Genomic DNA, 21,509 nt, shown 5'->3' on the forward strand with positions numbered 1-21,509 from the left:
AAGTAACAGGACATAAAATCAGTTGTAAGGGATCATCAGTCAAATCTGATTAAAACTGCTTTCTCAACCCTACCCAAAAATAAAGTTTTATAAAGCTTTCTTCACCTGAAGGTTCTTCTACTACTACTACTACTATCTTTAGTTTTGAGGACCATTTATTTAAAAAAATTAACATTATTTTTTATTTGACACAACAGACTAAAAGGTTGGGATGATTGCCAAGTAGACTACTAACACTACTATGAGGTATAATGTTACTTACATTACATTAAGCATTCATATAACATTAACGACTGCCAGTATATTAACCTGTGGGTCATATTACACAATGACAGTGCCAGCTGTCTTTAAAAAAACAAACAAAAAAAGTGTAACACATACATAAGGATAGCAATGCAAAATACTTCCATACCCCAACTCTTATCAATGAATTGGATCAGACCTAATGCAGGAGCTCCATTAGTCACCATCTTCCATGTATAGGATAGGCATCTTTTTTCTTCACCATTTAAAAAAAACAAAACAAAACAAAAAAAACCCCAACGTGTACCCATGTGCTCCTATCACTTCCAGATGAACTACAGTTTTTGGCACATATGCTGTCTACAGTACTGTGGTACTAAAGAAAGATGAGTACTTTCCTCTTTTCTTTCCACTCAAACACCAGCTTGTTTCAACAGATGGCTTCCAAATCGTAAGCCTGGGTCATGGCCAGAACTTTCTGTTGAAACATTTTTTATTTTTACTTCTCATTGTCCTTAACCACTTGCTCATAAAATATTATCTGACTGTTGGGTTTTACTCAGTTTTCTCTTTCTTCTAAATTGTAGGGTATATACCTTTTAATATGAAGTGACTTGAGGTTGTTGTGAATTGGCACTATGTAAATTGAATTGAATTGAACTGGACTTACAACTTTAAAAATAAATCACCGTCCTAAGCACAGCAGTAAATTAACCAAAATATGGCTTGAAAAGCGAAAAAACAAAAACTGGGTTTATGGTATTACCTTGTACATGTCCAGACTTGAATCCAATTGAAATTTTTTGAGGAGATGTGAAGAAATTTGAAGTGGGCACTACATGCAAGTAAAGCTCTCAAACAACTGGTCACACTTTTCAGCAAGCCTACAACAGAGTCTGATTTTTTTAATTTTTGTAAGAAAAATATTTTTAAAAGTTTAAGGTTTTTCTATCTGCTTGCCATCAGGTATGTCTGCTTAAAAGAGGGTCAAATGTTTGCTAATATGTTTAAAAAAAACGAAAAGAAGAAATTCTGATTAACTTCGTGATCCAGTTTGATTATCTACAGCTGACGATCTCGTCTACCTCCTTAGCCGCAACCATGCTAAAGTCGAAGTTAAAGGAGTTTTACACTCCATACGAGCTGGTAGAGGACAGAACATTGCTATACATTTCACATAAGACATAATGTGGCATATTTTTGTGGTAACATATAAATATTATTGTATTTCACATTATAATAAGTATAGCCGGCTAACTAAAGAGGCTAATGTACAAGACGCCCGTGCACCATTGTTTCCAAGTTTATTTCTTTTATATTCTTTTTCTATTTCTTTTATATTAAATTGATAGGTTTGGGCATTGTTCTGTAAGTCGCGTCACATACCTGTGTGCTGCCACGGCACGGTTGTTTAGGTACTTCTGGGCAGTCATGACACCAACAAATAGGAAATTGTTAGATCTGGAAGCAGATTTCTCGGTCGGCGGTGAACCGTTAACTTCAGGCCACAAGACTCCCCCGTATTCTTTTCCGAGACCCCCGTTAAGCCCACACCCGGCAGAGTTGGCTTTTCTTTTCTGTCCAGCTTTCTTCAACTCACTCGCCTTGGGTAAAATCAGCCTGGAAGCCAGTGTGAACCCAACAACCAGTCCCAACAGAACACTAAACCAGGCTCTTCGACTTCGACCTGCCATTCCCCCAAACTTCATTAGCTCTGTCGGTAAAAGCAATAAGCAAGACTCGATCGTCTCGATACAAATACTAAAGACTGGGTCGATAGAGCTCGTTTTCCGTCAGAAAACCGGGCTCACGCGCAATCTCTCATGGTAGAAAAGCCCTTTTCTTCCAGATGCCTACGTAGCATCGCAACAGTCTTACTGAAGCCGTCACTTAAACAATTCTCTGCCGCTGGTCCTTCTGGCGATCAAGCTGTCCCCCGCTGTCGATCATGGACGAATTTAACAGCGATCGAAAAGCGCAGTAGCTTTTTATCACTTAGCGTTCAATAGTGGTCCGACTCTCACCATTATCTCGACATGGCAAGAATGTCTGTCGAGAAGAATGATCGCGAAGGGTTTAACAGTGGTTTGACCCAACGGCAGTTCCGTAGAAATCTTCTAATCGCCTCCACCCCCGTGGGCCCGACGGTGCTGCCTTTAAATTGCGTGTGAAACCCTACTCACACATCTAAATTCATCTGCTGTGTAAATGTAGCCAAAGCGTAGCTTCTTTTTGCCATAGTTAATAAAACTTTATATTAAAGCAATAGTAGTTATATAGTTAGTGACTACAAGTGTCACTAATGCACAAGCTATTGCGTGAAACTGTTCTAACAAAAGTCACATTGCTTCATTGTGTACACACATGCTGATAATGCTAAGTGTGACATGTAAAACCCTATTAACATAATATCGTTTCTCCAAGACAAAAATTTGTATCGGTATGTCATTTTATTACACTGTCATTTATTAAGATTTGCCTTTTATCTTTATCTGTGGCCGATAAAAGAACAAGTCACAATAAAGTTTTGAAAGTCTAACGTCCTTAAATGCAGCATGCTTGTTCTCTCAACTCTAGCGCCCCCAAGTGATTGTGGTGGTGTTCGTCACCACGTCGAAAACTGCCTTGTCTTCATTGTGGAAGATTTTACAGCATGCTTCTTTTTAGGCAACGTCAATAAGTCACAATAAAAAGCGCTTCTGACGTGTATTAACCCTCTACTGCATGACTTTTTAATTTTTGGGGAAAAAAATATTTCTACCTATTTTGGGGGAGCTTTAGGGTCCCTAATAATATATCAATCAAAAAATTTGACACCCTGCCCCCCCCCAAACAGATATTGGTTTGTTGCTTCAAGGCAACACTGTGTGACAAGGGTAGTAAAATGCCAAGTTATTCTATAATAAGTTGTATTAGTACAACAAGGATGAACAAATAAATACACAACAAATAAACAATGTAAACATTCCACAGAACAATAAAACACCAAAATATCCAACATTTGACCCTAACCCCATGCACACGCGCGCACACACGCACACACACACACACACACACACACACACACACACACACACACACACACACACACACACACACACACACACACACACACACGTTGTGTTTCCATCACTTTTGGGGAAATTTCATTAACTTACATTCATTTTCTGGAGACTTATCCTGACTCTACCCATCACTATTCCCTGCCTGAACCTTACCCTAACCCTAACTAAAGCCTTCACCCTAAAATTGAATGATTTACCTTGCAATTTGTCCCCATAAAGTAGGCGAGACCTCACAATGTGAGTGTGTAAACAAATTTGTGTCCCTACAACAATAAGTAATACACGCACACACACACACACACACACACACACACACACACACACACACACACACACACACAGCAAAATTGGTATGGCCCGGATCAGGCCCACACAATGTGCTTACACATGGCCCACATACCGCAAAGAATGACGGCCCTTTGGTGGCCCAGACCTGGTTTACCAGAGGTGGCCCACACATGGGCCAGCACAAGGCCAGTTGTAGACACACTGCTGGCCCTGTGCTGGCCCAGAACAGTTTCAGTTCTGGCCCCAGATGTCAGCCTAATGTGTACCTTAATCAAGCCATGTAATAACAACATGTGCCAGAACATGCAAAACAGTGCAAAAGTAACATGCCGAAACTCTGTTCAGACAGTGAACAGACTGATTCTTATATAATGCTTTTCTACTCTCCCAGATTACTCAAAGTGCTCTATACAACATGCCACATTCACCCACTTTCGCCAAACTGAGTGCTTCCTAACTACATTCATACACATTCACACTCTTGACATACAGACCCGAGGAGCCAGGGATCGAACCACTAGCCTTCCGATCAGTTTGTAACCTGCTCTACCACCTGAGATATGGCATGCCATCGCATAAACAGTGGGGTCATTGCCAGACCTGGCACACATCTGGTTGACATACATTCTGCCAAAACATCAGTCAGTCAGAAGTGCCAGCTTGATGCCAGATCTGGGCCAGACCTGTTTTCTGTAGGCCTGGGCCACATAAACTAAGCCACAATCAAGCCAGATATGGCATGCCATCACATAGACAGTGCCATCTATGCCAGGCCTGGCCCTTATCTGGATGACATACATCTTGTCATGCCAGAAGTCAGCCAGCAGTGCCGACTTGATACCAGATCCTGGCCAGACCTGCTTGCTATGTGGGCACTAACACACACACAGACACAGTTACTTTACTAACTGACCCCTGAGCTCCTAAGTATTCCCCAAACCTCATTCAGGGATCCACTCCTCTACTTCAATGTCACTCCCTGAAAGCTCACTGTCCTCACTTTCTGAGGACAGACAGTGCACATTCCCTTGGTTTCCTTCCATAAAAGGTATTTACATCCATGTCCTGTAATTATGAGTAGATTGTAAAGTAAAAAACATTGTCTATGATCATATAAATGCACACAAACACATCTGTACACACATATGCAAATGCATTATATTGCCTGAAAAAAATTGGGCTAACTGCGCAGTGTTGCCTTGAGGCAACGAATGAAAATTAACAGTTTTACTGTATAAATAAATTTTAAAAAGTAAAACAAACAATCAAATATGCTTCTTAACATATTCATGCACATACAAGTATTTTTTAAAATAAGTTTATTTCACTATAAACATGTAAAATAGTGATCTTTATCTTGCCTCCTAATCGAGATGTCTCTCATGTAGTGCAACTTGCAGAAAGGGGTCTTTCCCCCCTAAAATGAAAGTCACACTACCTTCAACTCATCATTTTATTGGAAAGAGATGTGTCTGGTAGCATTATTTGAAAAAAAAAGTTTTGTTTTTTTTGAAGGGCCAGTGTAAGGCATGAAAATGTGGTTTGTTGCCTCAGGGCAACGCTATGCTGTAGAGGGTTGACGGTCTCTGTGAACTGCAACGTTCTGCTGGGAAAACCTCATGAAAGTCGTCAAGAAAGACTCCCGGCACTCTTTTTGGACACATACCACCCTCTTAAGAAACAATGGTTTCCCTATTTTATCAAAAATGTCAAACTGAACATTCTGAAAGTAAACGACAAAAATCCTTTGTTATTAACAGTTAAAAAAAAAGAAGAAGATTTATTTTCAAGATTTTTCTTGTTTGTGTTTTCAATTGAGATAATAAAAAAATACTGAGCACAAAATATCACCATGTTTACTTTTAATTCTGCAATACAAAGTACACCTCCCATATACATGTCATTTCAATTCAATTTTATTTCTATAGTGCAAGTCACACTTTATATTATAAGGTAAAGACCCTGCAATAATAGAGAGAAAATAACAAAAATCAGACGTCCCCCAATGATCACATGTTTGCCAACAGTGGTAAGGAAAAGCCTTTTTTAATAGGAAGAAACCTTCTGTAAAATCCAGCTCAGGTAATGTCAGCCATCTGTTTCAACTGGTTGGGGGTAAAGGGAGAGAGATAAAAGGCAAGTCCTGACTCCTCAGGACTTCTGGCAGTACAATCCCCTCAATTTGACTACCATCCCTCTCTTTTGTCGTTGACCACATTCCCATCAAATTCCTGATGAAGACTCTTTCGGTCCTGTTCGTCTTCTATAGTTCTAAGCATTCCAGGATTCATATATGAGGGATTGAGGGCTTTCTTGTAGCCAATCCAGGCGTTGCATAGGTTGGTCAGTGTGGTCTTATAGTCTGAAGTGACTGTGAATTGCATAAGAGGAGGAAAATGGATGGATGGATCAGGGCCACCAGGGCCATATTTACCATTGTATACCATCGTGGATTCGTTTAACAATACTCAATCAAATGTCTGGGAAATAAGGTGTTGTTGCAATTTTGGGAGAGGAAAGTTGTCTCTTTCTTGTCTGATATGAATTCTACCTGCTCAACAGTCCTGGGTCTTCTTTTTTCTTTTATATTGTGCAAAATATTTACAATTATATTTATATAATTCTTCTTAATGGGGTTGGGACCATCACTTGTGTTGTACAGATGTCTGGTTGGTACACAGCTGACAGCCCTATTTGACAGCTATTAGAAATCATATTATGGCAAGAACCAATCAGTTAAGTAAAGAGAAACGACAGTCCATCATTACTTTAAGAACTGAAGGTCAGTCAGTCTGGAAAATTGCTAAACCTTTGAATGTGTCTCCAAGTGCAGTTGTAACAACCACCAAGCGCTACAACGAAACTGGCTCACATGAGGACAGCCCGAGAAAAGGAAGCCCAAGAGTCACCTCTGCTGCTGAGGATAAATTCATCCAAGTCACCAGCCTCAGAAATCACAAAACAGCACCCCAGATTAGAGCCCAGACAAATGCCACACAGAGTTCCAGTAGCAGACAAATCTCTACATCAACTGTTAAGAGGAGACTGTGTGAATCAGGTCTTTATGGTCAAATAGCTGCTAAGAAACTACTACTAAGGAAAACCAACAAGCAGAAGATATTTCATCTATTTTAAAGAAAAAACATTAAGAAACAGATTATATTAGATTTATATTTCAAATATGACAAATGCTGATTTTATAGCAGCAAAATTATTATCTTTAAAGTTTAAGCATTTAATAAGACAGAAAGCCTTGCACCGAGTGGATAGTCAAACAAATTGAATGTTGTGCATGTTTTATGTGTATAGATATTTTAAAATTATTACTCATGATATAACATTGTCCAGACAGGCCCTGTAAGGAGAGGAGGAGGAAACAGTGAATACATGAGCTACAGTGGATCTCTCACCAGCTGGATTACAAAGAGCACAGGTAACAATGACACATGTACCAGTTGTTGCATTGCAGAGGTGTTAAAGTAGAAAACAATAATAAACACAACTACAGTGTTTTGGTTCTATAACATTTTTCTATCATTACTTTATTATGGATTAATGGTGCAAGAGTTGTTAAGTGTGGATAATAAAATAATAGATTAATGCAATAACAAATTGTGCCTTGTTCTCAGATGGACAGCAAATGGACAGTGATAGATGAGATGAGGAGAGTGAAGGAGGAAGAGAGGCAAAGAGTAAGTCACAGGCAGAGCCTAGTTTATTTCCCACATTTTTAAAAAAAATCTGTTGCCTTATGGTTCCAAGCACTGTCACAGATCTTTGCATTTTATTATTATCTCATAACACTTGTTTAATCAGCTACCAGCTCTCCTACGGAGATTTTAATGTCTACAGTCTCAGCCCTCCAGCACTATCAGCAACAACCCATCAACAGCAACACTGTACCCCATGAGGTAAAACATAGGCTACGTTTGCTTTGCATTGTCCCCACCTGATGACGATGATATAGTATTCTTTGGTGTTGTTCTGGGATCTTTTGTAACCTTAATAATTTAGAAACTGCACTTTGTGTTTACTTGTGTTATCTTTTTCCAATATTTAAATTTGTTTGATGATCTGTGTCTCTAACTTTTATTATGAAAGGTATGAAGCGGAAGTGACCTCTTTTGCGTGACATGGTCGTGTGCTAGAATGATTCATCTGGCTTCCGCCAACACGTCATCGTAAATAACCATCTACATTTTGTGTAGCAAGTTTTAAAGAAGATCTTTGGCAAAGAAATAAGTTACCATACGAGCTAATAGAAGACTGATAGGTTTTCTAAACTGCTCTGTACAACGACGGTTTTTGTGACTGAAACGGTCAGTTCATTTGAGTGTGGAATGGATGATGTAACGATCGAAGACGATTATGATTCCACTTTCCATGTGAAGAAGCCACCCTTAAAAAACCAAGACTTGAGTTCCCTAAGCCTGACTGGTAAGCTTGCACGTTTAATTAACCAACTTAAATAATAAAGAATATAGGAATACAGTTACTAACGTTCGTAAGATTTATCTGTCGTTCCACTGTAGCTCATGTTAAGCTACATGTTGAGCTGAAGATAGACCCCCAAATATTTAGTATTTTATTCTTTTAAGATTGTATTTATTGAAAAAAATGTTGTTTCCATCGTTTCGTTGTTAAAAATATCACAGCTACTTAGATTATTGTTTATTTCTGTTGTAATTGAATTACTGTAGTTGAGGAGTTCGTGGCCCATTATGGCTGGTACCTGGTGTTTGGAGCTGTAATGTTCTACCTGCTCATTCTGCACTTGAACAAGAGGAAATCAAGCCAGCACAGCCCAACGCCACAAGCCTCACAAGGTCAGCACAACTCATTTTATATTCGTACACCACCTACAGTATTACAAAGATAAGAATTATATCAGCAGAAAGTGCAGCTTCTAGTATCCAATTTTATGCTACAGCAGGACAGTGAGAGCTTGGTCCACATTTTCAGCATTAAGTCAGGCTTGTTCCCCGTGGCTGTAGGACGCTCTGTGGCAATTAACAGCTGAGTGTGAAGTAGCACCTCTAAGTTTGAGGTTATGGTCTTCAGTCAGATAAAGTGATGAAAGGAACAAGTTATTACCTCCAGCTGGATAATTTACTGGTTGATCTACATTCTTGTCCTCATGTATGGTCACAAACTCTGGGTAGTGATCAAAAGAATGAGATCTCGGATCCAAGCGGTGAAAATTTGTTTTCTCCAAAAGTGGGGTCCCTTCCCACCCTATTGTCAAGGGAGGTATGGTACTCACCACCTTTAACTGGTTTGTGCTCTGAGTTTAATGTCACATTGTGTGGCGCTTCAGCGATTTTTGTAACCCAGAATGAAATGCATTTTTTTTCCCGAGTTTTTTGTGATTGTTCTGAATCTCACTGTCTAAATAACCTTATCATTGAAATTATACGCTGATCCTTTCTTTGTTAGTGGGCAAACTTACAAAATTAATTAGGGTTCAAATATTTTTTTTCCTGACTGTAATGGTTTTACTGCCATTTTAATGAAATTCCACTACAGAAACTTGGGGATATACAAATGTATACATTTAGAGATGTAGAGAGACTTTTTAAACCATGAGGCTTTGTGGAAAAATCTTTGCAAAAAGCACTCCTCAAAGACTTCGCTTCCTATTTTGACTTCTTCTCTTCCTATAAAAGTGTTTATGTGGCGGTAATGCCTATCGTTCAGTAGAACCGTGCAGTGACTTCCTGTGCTGATGATATTGCAACGATATTATGATATGATATTGCAAGTGCACAAAGCGACGAATGTAGAGGACATACTCGCGCCCTAAAGGAGAGAAGTTCAGTCTTCACTTAAAATGACTTAAATAGAACCTTTCTGACAAGTTGAGGTAGCTTAAAAGATCATGACACAATTTAAAGAAAATCAAGAGCAGATGATACACAAAGTAATTGAAATTTATTGGTCTGGACAGGTTTACAAAGCCATTTATAAGGCCACCATAAAAGCCATTATATACAAACAGAGAAACGTTGGAATGGTGGTAAACAGAAATGGCCAGCCTACCAAAATTGCTCAGAGACTGAATCAATATAGAGGAGGTCACAAAAGAACTGAGAACAACCTCTAAAGAACTGCAGAACTCTTTTAGCTCAGAAGGCAGACAAGGACTGCCTGGGAAAATAGTGTGTGGCCTGAGACAAAACTGGAACTTTTCGGAAGGTTTGCTTCTGCTAAATCTGTCAAAAAAACTAACACAGCTAATCATAAAAAGACCATCATACCAAAGGTCAAACATGGCAAATGGACTGGTTCTTGTATAGTGCTTTTCTACTTTAACTGAGCACTCAAAGTGCTTTATACAGCCTGCCTGAGAGCAATTGACGTTGGATCTTGCTCAAGGATATTTGACATGCAGAGTGGAACAGACGAACCTGAAGATCATAGTTGATTAAACTGTGGACTGTACCAGAAAATCCTGCAGAAAAATTTCCAGCAATTAGTTTGTACCCTGAAACTCGAGCACACTTGGGTTTTTGGCAATGACCTGAAACACACTCACAAGACCACCTCTAAGTGATTAATTTAGGAAAAAAATATGGTTTTGGAGTGGCCTGATCAAAGTCAGATTAAAATGTTTCAACATGACCTTAAACTGACTATTCATCCTCAAACTCTACAGTGTAGCTAATTTAAAAGAAAAAAGAAAAAATCTGCAAAGTATACTGGGCCCAAATTCCCCCCAGGAAATGTCAAATATGCATTGCTGTTATTGAAAATGATTCACTGGGGTTCTTGCTGGCAAGAGTTGCACAACCATTAATTAGGTTAGGGGGCAATTACATTTTCACACTGTATCAGGTATGTTAGAATGTCTTGTCCTTAATCAATTAAATCATCATTTACAACAATAATGTTCTCCAGTCCTTTCTCTTTTTGATGTATCGAATCCCGTTTAGGTTGTGGGTATTGGTCACTGTTGTTATCCAGGCTTCAAGGATTACAACATGTTTTTCTTAGAGAAGAATAGAATAGAATAGAAAAGAAAAGACAAGAATAGAATAGAATGCACTTGTTGTCACTATACAGATGTACAATGAGACACAGAGCATCTCCAACTCAGTGCAAACATGTGGGAGAAGAAAGGGGGTTGAGGTGCACAAAGTTTTTTTTGCACACAGGTGGCTATAGGGAAGGAGTTGATGCTGTGTTCTCTATGTAATTAAAAGGGGATCTGGTGTTATATGCATTTTGTAAGTCTTTGAAAACAAAATTGGGACACATGACGTTTAAAAACCTTTTCCACATGTTTCTGAATTTTTCTATTCTCAGTTCTCTTTCCATGTTTGTTTGTCTCTGTCCTTGTAATGTACTATAGCTAGAACGTCATGCAATATTATTTGACTTGGAAGTCCTTAGACACAAGTCTGATTTTTCAGGTACTACTTTTTCAAAATTATTATCTGTCTTTACGAAGTGTCTGATCTATAGGTATATAGAGAAATCTGCCCTTGGCAACCTGTATTTCTCTTGAAAAAAATGTTATTAGATATGTTATTGCATTGTCCTGATTTAACTTTCGATTTCTATTTGTTACATAAAGATCCAACACTAGTGGAAAGGAGACAAGAGGCTATGGCAGCAGCCAGGATGAAGATGCAAGAAGAGCTTGATGCCAAAGCGTCCATCTTTAGAGAGAAACAGAAATTGGTAGAGGAGTAAATTTGTAAAAAAAAAATCAAAGAAGGATGATTTTCTGTCCACAATATCAGATGTCAACACACTGTTTTTATTTAATTTGTGGACAGCAAGAAGAGGAGCAGAGGAGGCAGAAAATAGAGATGTGGGAGAGTATGCAGCAGGGAAAGAGTTATAAAGGAGCTACAAAACTCTCTCAGGTAATTTTTCATCTGAAACATTTGTATTTGTGCTGTTCTGTGAAAGGGTGTGTCCTCAAGTCATTTTCTTTAAAGTACGGCTGTTATGATACTCGTTCATTTAACAAGTTATTTAGACAATTTCAGTAAAGCTTGTGAAGTTAAAGTATATTTACTCATGTAGCTGTTGACGTGGCCTCACATTGAAATAAAGAAGCGATCTGATTTCCCGCAGTTTCCACACAGCCATACAACACAATGTAATTAGTTTGTTGAGGGGGTATAGCCAGGTGTCATCTCTGGCTTCTACTTCTTGTTCCAGATTGATTCCCTACTATTTCACCTCTTAATGTAAGCTACACTTACATAGTTTCCTCTAACTCATGATTTTAGAGGGGTTTTTTCTGTTTAGCTAAATGCACAACTGCTCTTACTGACAGAAATCTGCCTAACAGCTCACTATAGTGTGTAAACTGTATCCCCATGTCACTGTAGTAATCTGTTTAATATGTGTATGTGGAAATATGTGTGTGTACGTATGTACGCACGCATATATACATACATATGTGCGTATATGTGTATGTGCGTGTATGTATGTATGGGTGTTAGAGCTGCCACAATTCGTCGACTAGTCACGATTACGTCGACTATCAAAATCGTCGACGACTAATTTAATAGTCGACGCGTCGTTTGAAGCTTTGTAAGATCCCAAAAGACGCAGGAATAAGTAGCAGGATTTAAGAGTGTAATAACGGACTGAAACAGAAGATGGCAGCACTGCATGTACAAGGATGCCAGCTGCTGTTAAACCCCGAAGAAGAAGAAACTGTGTCCCAGAATTCATAGCGAGGTCCATCGCGGCCCTGCCCAGTTTCCAACAATGGCGGCAGCTAGTTACTTTTAATGTTACTGTTATTATTCTTTCTGGGTCACAAAATAAACGTTTAACATATTTTCAGGCGAGAATGTAACTGTGTAAACCTCAAATATCTGCTCAGTTTATCAAGACACCACATATTTTCAAAAGCGTTCCGACGTTTTCGGAGACGTCTGTTAACCACTAGCTCGATAGCGAGCCGGGGGCAAGGCTCACTAGAGCCCGTGAGAACACTGGACTCCCGGCACATCATTTTCAAACCCACCGCTGTCTTTCGCTACTCAGGTTAAACATGATATATAAGTCACTTAGATAACTTAAAAATTTTATTGTTTGGCTTTTTTCAGTATTTTATTTGTTCCTGAGTAAATCGGTTTGGCTGAGATTAAAGTTATAGTTTTTACACAGCTGAATAAACGTCAAGCAGACAACTGATTATCAGAAGTGTGAGATGCTCGGGAATATACTCCGGTGTCCTGTTATATTTTAGATAGCAAGGAGCAGACGGCTGCGTTTATTAAACTCCACCGAAACAATCTGCAAATTTCATTTAAATTTAATAAACTATCATCTTGTCTTTATTTTTAGTTAGCACATACCTTAAACACTTAAAGCTGTAAGCTAATGATAGTTATATAAGAGCAGATCCTGCTGGTGCAATAAGCTGTACGTTTTACGTTCAATGGATGCATGACCTGATTAGTCGACTAATCGCAAAAATAATCGGTGACTAGTCAACTATCAAAATAATCGTTTGTGGCAGCCCTAATGGGTGTGTATGTATGTATGGGTGTATCTGTATGTATGCAGGTGTATGTATAACTTGTACATATCTTTCTAGTGTAAATGTGTCTGTTATTGTGTAAATACTTACGCTATTGTGTACTTCACACACATGGAGAGATGCACAACTGCCATTCATTGTTCTTGTAACAGTGATAATAAAGATTCTATTCTAATATGTGTCACTGCAGACTACTGAGGAGGCCAGCTCATCCCAGACGGTGCTGAAACCAAAGAAGGACAAGAGGGCTTTTCGCAATGCAGGTACGTAGTAGATGAGGTAGGGTTTGTTTATATGATACCAGACTGACATATGTGTTGAGGAGGCAACACAGTTACACCCCCCTCCCCTAACGAAGGCTCTTCGTTAAGGGGTGACAATATGCAAATGAAGCACGGCAGCTGAACAACAGGCACTAAAATAAGAAAAACAAAAATCCCTCATTTGAACTTCAGGAAGTTCGGGAAAAGGATTGGTTTTATAACAGTGTTTTGTAAATACTTCCTGTCAATGATTCATGGAATATGGTCTACATGTGAAGTCATTGGCCTTCTATGGGGGTTGGAGAGCTGTTCGAACGATCACCTGATGTGTGACAAAAGAATCTGCTGTGATGGTAATGATAGTCTGCGCTCTCTTAACGGTCTCTTACTGCAGCTATTTATCAGAGGGGTGCAGAAGGAGAGTTTAAAAAAAATACAAGTGGTTTACAGCAGGAACTTTACTGCTGTATGTATGCAATCCATACATTATTACTAAAACTACTGTTAAGATGTACCAAATTTCCCCTTGTGGGACAATTAAAGGATTATTCTATTCTATTCTATTCTATTCTACTATGTAATACATTTAACAAGTTGTGTTATTAAAGTGTTTATTTATTCATCGTCAGGATTCAGACGATTCTTTCCCATAAATTTTTGCTTGGTTATTCCCTACATTCAGGTTAAGGGGGTGTGATCATAATGAAGCTTTGATTGCACAATAAGATAAGATAACTCTTTATTATCATTCCACAGTCATACTTAGTACAATAGTATAACGAAATTGGACAGTTGTCCCACGCCGGCACTACACACAACTGAACACAACAAAACACAGCACAGTAAACTTTAGAGTGGATAAAAAGTGCAAATAGGTATGGCCTAATATATTAAAGAATGAATTTTTATTGCACATTATTTCCTACCAGAAAAGCCCAGGGAGGTAGCCAATCAGGTCAGCTGTTAGCATTGGTTAGGGCTATTACCTTGTTGTAAAAGCTGTCCTTGGGTCTGTTTGTCCGTGACCTCAGCAGCCTGAATCTCCTGCCAAACAGCAGCAGCTTAAACACCCAGTGTCCTGGGTGTGTGCAGTCCTGTAGGATGTTGCAAACGATTGTATGGGACTTGGGCCTACTAGTTTTTATTTATTTCTTATAAAAGTTACTGCTTTCAGTGTTTCATTTTATTTTTGTTCAGGCAGCAACTTTAGTTGACATACCTCAATGTCAGTTTGATGCAATCGTGCATTGTGTGGCTACACAGCTTGCCTTGATGTTTGGTTATTTGTATGCATAAATATTATGCAGTATTTTGAAGTTCACTAAACATAGATGTTTACATTTTTCATTTATTTTTTATATTGCAAACATTTGCACTGTTATCAGTATTTGCACACTATTTTATATTATTTTTTGACAATCTTTAAAGCCATTATTCAATACATTATTGTTAAATAAATATCGTCAAATAATCGAGATCTCAATTTCAGTGAAAATAATCGTGATTATCATTTTTGCCATAATCGAGCAGCCCTACTTCCCGTTGATGCTAATGGACTGTAGCACTGACTTCGTCCTTCTGAAGTCCAATACCAGGTTGTTGTCTGAACACCAATCCAACAGCCTCTGAACCTCAGCTCTGTACTCCGTTTTGTCTCCCCCAGAGATGAGCCCCACAACGGTGGTGTCATCTGTGAACTTAATGACTGCCTTGTCTTGGTTGGGTACTGACACAGTCATGTGTGTACAGAGTGTACAGTAGGGGACTTAGTAAACAGCCTTGTGGAGAGCCGGTGTTAAGGCTGAGGGCTGATGAAAGATGATGTCCCACGCTAACTCTCTGTACACAGTCCAAGAGAAATTTCTGATCTAGCAGCAGTTGGTAAAGGGCAGTCCAATATCCAGCAGTTTATATATATATATATATATATATATATATATATATATATATATATATATATATATATATATATATATATACACATATACATATACACATATACATATACACATATATGTATATATATATATATATATATATATATATACACACACACACACACACATATACATATATATATATATGTGTATATATATATATATATATATATGTGTGTGTGTGTGTGTATGTGTATATATATATATATATATATATATATATATTAGGGGTGCAACAATACACAAAATTCACGGTTCGGTTCGATACTTTGGTGTCACGGTTCGATATTTTTTCGATACAAAAAAATGTTCATGCCTTTTTAATTTGTCATTTATTAAAATTATAAATATATATTTTAACACAAGTACAGTTTTTAAATTTAATGTTGCTGAAACTGAAAATAATAATAAAAAAAAAATCTATCTGATCAAGAAATCACTCATCTTTGGAAAAGAGAGTTTATTACAGAGAAATGGCTCTTTCCAAAATAAAAGCTATACTATACGCTTCTTCTGGGGTATATTCTCAGCAGCATATTAAACATATCAGGTCCCCATAAGGAGAATCATGTGCTAACGGCTGTCTAAATGACTCAGGTAAAGTTTGTAGCATGCGTGCTTGTTGTTTTTGTCTGCTTCCACTTGTCTTTGCACTAGGATGATGTCGGCGTAAATGTGAAGTCATATTCGTTGTGTTCCCACTAGTGCTGTCAGCGTTAATCTCGTTAAAATTACATTAACGCCATAACGCGGCAAATCTCCGTTAACGAGCTACCGCGGATCGCCCCGTGCGTAGTGCTGGACGGCGTCAACACGTTAACAAGCTAACTGCGCTAACGCACTAGTTCCCACCAATAGAGATTGACAGACCACGTGACTTTCGCGCATTGCATGCCGGGAACTGGTGGCAAAACAATCCAAGTACCGCATCAAATGCAAGCTTTTGCAGCACCACAAAACGTTCATTCTCCGGTTTCAATACCTTCTTGGTTTTTCTTTGCTCCCCAAAAAAGGAATGTACAAAACGAAGGAGAACAATGCCGGACCGTACAAAGACAGACTCGACGAAAAGGCAAAGAAAAGGTACGAGGAAAAAATCAAAGGAGTGAAAGGGTTAGACACTTACGAGCACACAGAGTGGACAAAAGACGTCAGCGTGCTGCCCAACTTTCACCACGCTCAGATTTATAATTATATAGTTCTTGGAGTGAGTGCATACACTCATGAAGTTTAGTAACTTCAGGTCACTGCAACAAGCCCAGGTACAGTTTACCGACGGATGGGTACAGGACCTTGAAATGCACCGTGTAGAACGAATGACCATCGTACGAACAAAGGTAAGTTTACCAGTCTCACAAATCGTCGCCATAAATACACATTCGTTAACCGTTTATTAATATAACCTTTGAGCTCAACGGTAATTAATTAGTAGTGGAAATAATTTCTGGTACGCATTACAGAAATGTAGCAGTGACAATAATATTGTATGTTGTAATCGCACTGGACAATTAGTGATACAAAACAACTGTTTTATCCTGTGAATAAAAGTATATGTTTTTGTCAATGTACCGTGGTAATAACAGAAGCGAAACGCAATATTGTGTCAGGACAATTCACTATTTATGCACAATAAATAAAGGAGCATAGCGCGACAATTTCTGTTCAGTGCCAGACTTGCTTGTAACCTATATCACCAATTATGTTAAGAAAAATGACATATTAACTACTACAAAACACTGACCTTTGTGGGAATGCTTGGAGCAGACTAACATGTGAGCTGGAGTGTTCTGAGACATTATATTTGGTATATCCAGACCATCCGTCGGCTCTTACTTCGGAAACATGGCTTAAAAAATTTCTCTTCAACGACGTAATCCGATAAAAAAAACGATCTCTTTACCCGTCGGCTTCCCGTGGCTGTCATGCGACCGGCTATTGCAGTTAATAATACAACAGCTTCTTGCCATTTTTTGGGTTTATTTTTATCGCTGTGTAACTGAGTTCAACTGAAAGCCTGCGTGCGCTAGTACCTCTTGCCACAAGTTCCCAGAATCCTTTGCGGTTTTACCCCTGAATGACGTCACATTTTCAATCTCTATCCTGGTGGGCCGGTCTCTAGTCAAAATGCCCGGGCCGATTTTTTGTCCCAGTCCAGCCCTGCCCTGTACCCTGCAAAAACCATATCCTTAAACTGCTTTTTAAACTGTGCCATGCTCGGACATTGCTTCATATCTTTACTTAGTCTGTTCCACAGCTTCACTCCACACACAGAGATGCAAAAACTTTTTAATGTTGTACGGATAGAAGGATGTTTTAAATTTAATTCCCCCCTCAAATTGTATCCCCGTTCCCTTTTAGAAAACAGTTTTAGAATATTGTCAGGAAGCAGGTTATTTATTATACTTTATTTGTGCAGTGAGAAAATGAACCAGATCTGTGAATTTTAGAATTTTTGATTTTAAGAATAGTGGATTTGTATGATCTCTGTAACCAGTTTTATGGATTATCCTTATGGCCCTTTTTTGTAATATAAAGATTGATGATAGCGAACATTTGTAGGTATTGCCCCAAACCTCTGCACAGTAATGCAAATATGGTGCAATCAGGGAACAATAGAGAATGTGGAGTGATTTGTGGTCCAGAATATGTTTTACTTTACTCAAGATTGAAACACTTCTTGAAATTTTGTTATGTATATGATTTATATGAGACTTCCAGTTTAATTTATCATCTATAATCACACCAAGAAACTTATGTTCAAGTACTCTTTCAATTTCTATGATGCGAAGCCCCGTGATGATGACATCGTTCATCCAGGTATACTGCTCCAAATCCGCCACTCTGTTCTCCAGGTACGCCAGCCGCCGATCCTTCTCGGCGTTCTGGATGCGGAGAGCCTTAACTTCCTCGACCAGGTCCAGGATGGCTTTCTGCTGCAGTTTGACAGCAGAAATCTCCTCTGTCATAAACTCCAGCGACTTCTGAATATCGTCGCCTTCCTCGGCTGACAGAACTTTTGTCGGGCCCATGCTGAGAAACGCTCTTGTAGCGTTGCCGTGACGACCCGCTAGCTAGTTTGACACTAGCGTCCTTCGTCTAAAATATTCCAGGAGCGATGATTTAAATTAAGCAGTATTCACCGAGGTTTGTACTCATGAGGTACTCACTGGTTCTGGTCTGAAATCAACAGCAATCAAAAGTACCGAAAACTATGAAAAAACTAGTTCAAAACTAGCTCGAGAAGCAGTGCCTGCGTGTGTGCATCAGTTCGACCGGAAGTCCGGTCAGTATCAGTTAACTTAGAACTAAAGTCAACAAAGAGCAGCCTGGTGTAACGCCCTTTTGTTGTCTAGCTGGGAGATTGTGGTGTGGATCGTTGTAACAGTGGCGCCTTCAGTTGATCTGTTTGCTGTATGCGATCTGGAGTGGGTAGAGTGTTGGGTGGCAGCCAGGACATCATGTGGCATGGGACCAGTTTCTCAAAACACTTCAATCCCAAGAAATGACTGTGTAGGAAATACTATTCCTGACCTGATAGACTCAACCTTGTTTACAAAGAAAGGAATTGATTACATATGTCAGCAAAGGCTTTCAGGGTGGTTGACTGGGGTACATTTAGAATAGAACTAATAGTCTTACAAATATACGCGTATATGCGACGCCACAGGGGGATCTTGTGGGTGCTGCAAGATAAGTCTAATATGGCATAATGTGTTACCAGTGGTGTTCTTGGTGACTTTGGTCCCAACTGCTTTTAGATAATTAACAAGCTTCTCTTGTGTAGTTCAGGGCTGATCCACCTCCTTTTTCATGATCGTCCTCACACCATGAGCAAGGATGCATGTAGCTCCAGACCTTGGGTGATTGATGTTTCTTCTGTTTCTGAATAATCACAGTTGCCACCTTCTCACCAAGCTTCTTGTTGATGGACTTATATAAAAACATTCCACTGTTTAGTGATATACTCAATAAATACAGGACTACTTGTTAAATATGGAGTCATTCTCCACTAGCGTGAATAAGGGTCAAAATAAGGCAGGTAAATAGTTATACTTACTAATGAATAATCAGATAGCCCTCCTTAGCCCTCATTCACTTCTGACTTTTCAGGAGATTTGTTGGATACAGATTTTGCAGCTCTTGTGGGAGGCGTTTTGACGGAGTGTCATTGGAGAGTCTTTTTCAAGGTTGTACAGAAAGTGGGAATAATTAAACATGAAATGCTCTGTAGCAGCGGGAGCTGAGGAAAGACCGTCCGCTCAGTCTGACAGTATCACATGACGTTGTGGACACTTTTTCAATGATGACAATATACACATTGAGTTTGAGTGGGGAGTCAAGGAGGCCATTTACGTGAAAAGGGAAAGACCATATCTGAATCTAGGAGGGAGCCTAAGGGTAGATCTTTCACCATTTTACAATGCTGTGATTGCAGCCATTCCCCAACTCTCTGTGAATGGTACTCATGGCTATTGATCAATGGCCTTTGATCAGTGGTTGTTGATCAATGGTCATGACAATTTGCATATTAATGATTAAAGAACTGACTTTACAGCCCATTGTTCATTCAGTGGGCTAGTTTCAGTCATTATGCAAATGTACTGTTTATAAGATTGGGGAAACCTGCATTCAGCTGAAACTGAAGAAGGCAGTTGGATGAGTGATGAAACGTTTCTCCCAGTGAAAACGCTACATCCAGAGGAACCGAATCAACTTGGAATTTCCTTAACTGCATCAAGACATTTTTCATTCATATTCTCTCTATATCATTGAGAAATTAAATGAATGAAATTACCATCAAAAATTAGAGACTCTTTGTTTCTTTGGAGGTGAGCAAACTTGAAAAGAAGTTTGAAAGTGAACAAATGATCAAATAATTTTTTCCCCCACTGGAATATTGGCTTTAAGAAATATTTAACATTCTGAACACCGTACAGATCAGCTGAAACACTGATTTGAAGTTTATTACAAAGCAAAAACTCAAAAAAAAAACTAAATTCTATGCATTTTAGAACAACAAGCTTAATAAACAATTTTAATATGTGTTAAGTGTTTCATTTGTCTGCTTCCTTTCTTCTTTGCATGTTTTACAGATTACAATCCCCTCACTGGACAGGGAGGAGGTTCTTGTTCCTGGAGACCTGGCAGGAGAGGACCCTCATCTGGTGGATGAGGTTAAAAAAGGTTGGAGGCGCTGGACTGCTGGACCTTTGACCTCTGACATCCTGATGTTCACACTGGCTGTGGAAATTAAGCTGATAATGTCACCTATCCCATGCTTTATTAGAGTTGAGCATACTTCATAGTTGTTGATCAGTTGGCATAATTAATCACATGTACCTGCATCATGTTTAATTTCTCTTGGTATTCACTTTCAACCCATTGTATGCTTTTAGTAGATAACTGAACTGAAAAATAATTGCTTGTCATGAAGCCATTCCTATAAACGGTTATAACCAGTAGGGTTGGCTGATGATTTTCACACAACCAGTGTGTGTGTGTGTGTGTGTGTGTGTGTGGGGTGGGGGTGGGGGGAGGTCTCCGTACGTATTTTATTTTGTTTATACCTAAGTGTGCCACTATAACTTAATAGTTTATATTACTCCAGGGCTCTAGCTGGTGGATAAAAACGGAATGAAATTGAACTTTCGGATTATATAGTTGAAAAAATTGATATATAAAAATGGAAGGAGGTTCTGTACATTGTTGTGCTCATTTGCATTATACAATAAAGAATACAGTCTGCAGGATTTTAAATGTGTCGTCTTATTAACAGTTACTGTATTATTTACATTGTGTGTAATGTGGAAACCAGTACTCATTGTGCTTCTCAGACATTCCACAGCATATCTTTAAAGAACTGAATGTTGTTGTTACTGAAGCAGCAGTAACACCACACAGTGTTCTTAAAGATAAATGACTGTGTGGAGTCTAAACACTGTAGTGTGAAAAGTAAAACAGCTGGTCTTTTACTTATTACAGGAAATAACCTTGAGCTTTTTGTCTCGTTTCTCAGTTTGTACAGCCTAATTTCTCAATGGTGCGACTAAAAAAATCCTAGGTTGCTCCAGTGCCAATAGCCGTTCAAGTAAAAAAAAAAAAAAAGTCTCAGCAACTCTGAAATTCTCTGTGTGGTCAACAACAATCAAATAAACATTATGCCCATATCGTGGTCTAAACCAATCAGAGATAGTCAGGGATG

The 21,509-nt window shown here is 38.8% G+C and overlaps 2 protein-coding genes across 2 annotated transcripts in view; one reads left to right on the forward strand and one right to left on the reverse strand.

Moving 5' to 3' along the window:
• Nucleotides 1-2,318, reverse strand: part of chsy1 (chondroitin sulfate synthase 1) — a 32,059-nt gene extending 29,741 nt beyond the window's left edge. Inside the window, exon 1 of the mRNA XM_063470528.1 lies at nt 1,630-2,318. Coding sequence (XP_063326598.1) covers nt 1,630-1,952 — 323 coding nt within the window. The 5' untranslated portion in view covers nt 1,953-2,318. The remainder of the gene's footprint in view (nt 1-1,629) is intronic.
• Nucleotides 2,319-7,733: 5,415 nt separating this feature from the next.
• selenos (selenoprotein S) lies at nt 7,734-21,055 on the forward strand. The gene is made up of 6 exons (XM_063470540.1): nt 7,734-8,033; nt 8,297-8,422; nt 11,173-11,279; nt 11,378-11,467; nt 13,298-13,370; nt 20,401-21,055. The coding sequence occupies exons 1-6, from the start codon at nt 7,937-7,939 to the stop codon at nt 20,478-20,480; spliced, it is 573 nt and encodes a 190-aa protein (XP_063326610.1). The 5' UTR covers nt 7,734-7,936; the 3' UTR covers nt 20,481-21,055.
• The last annotated feature ends 454 nt before the right edge of the window (nt 21,056-21,509 follow it).

This window comes from Pelmatolapia mariae, linkage group LG1 (assembly GCF_036321145.2).
Source record: "Pelmatolapia mariae isolate MD_Pm_ZW linkage group LG1, Pm_UMD_F_2, whole genome shotgun sequence".
In the NCBI taxonomy this organism is placed as follows: Eukaryota; Metazoa; Chordata; class Actinopteri; order Cichliformes; family Cichlidae; genus Pelmatolapia; species Pelmatolapia mariae.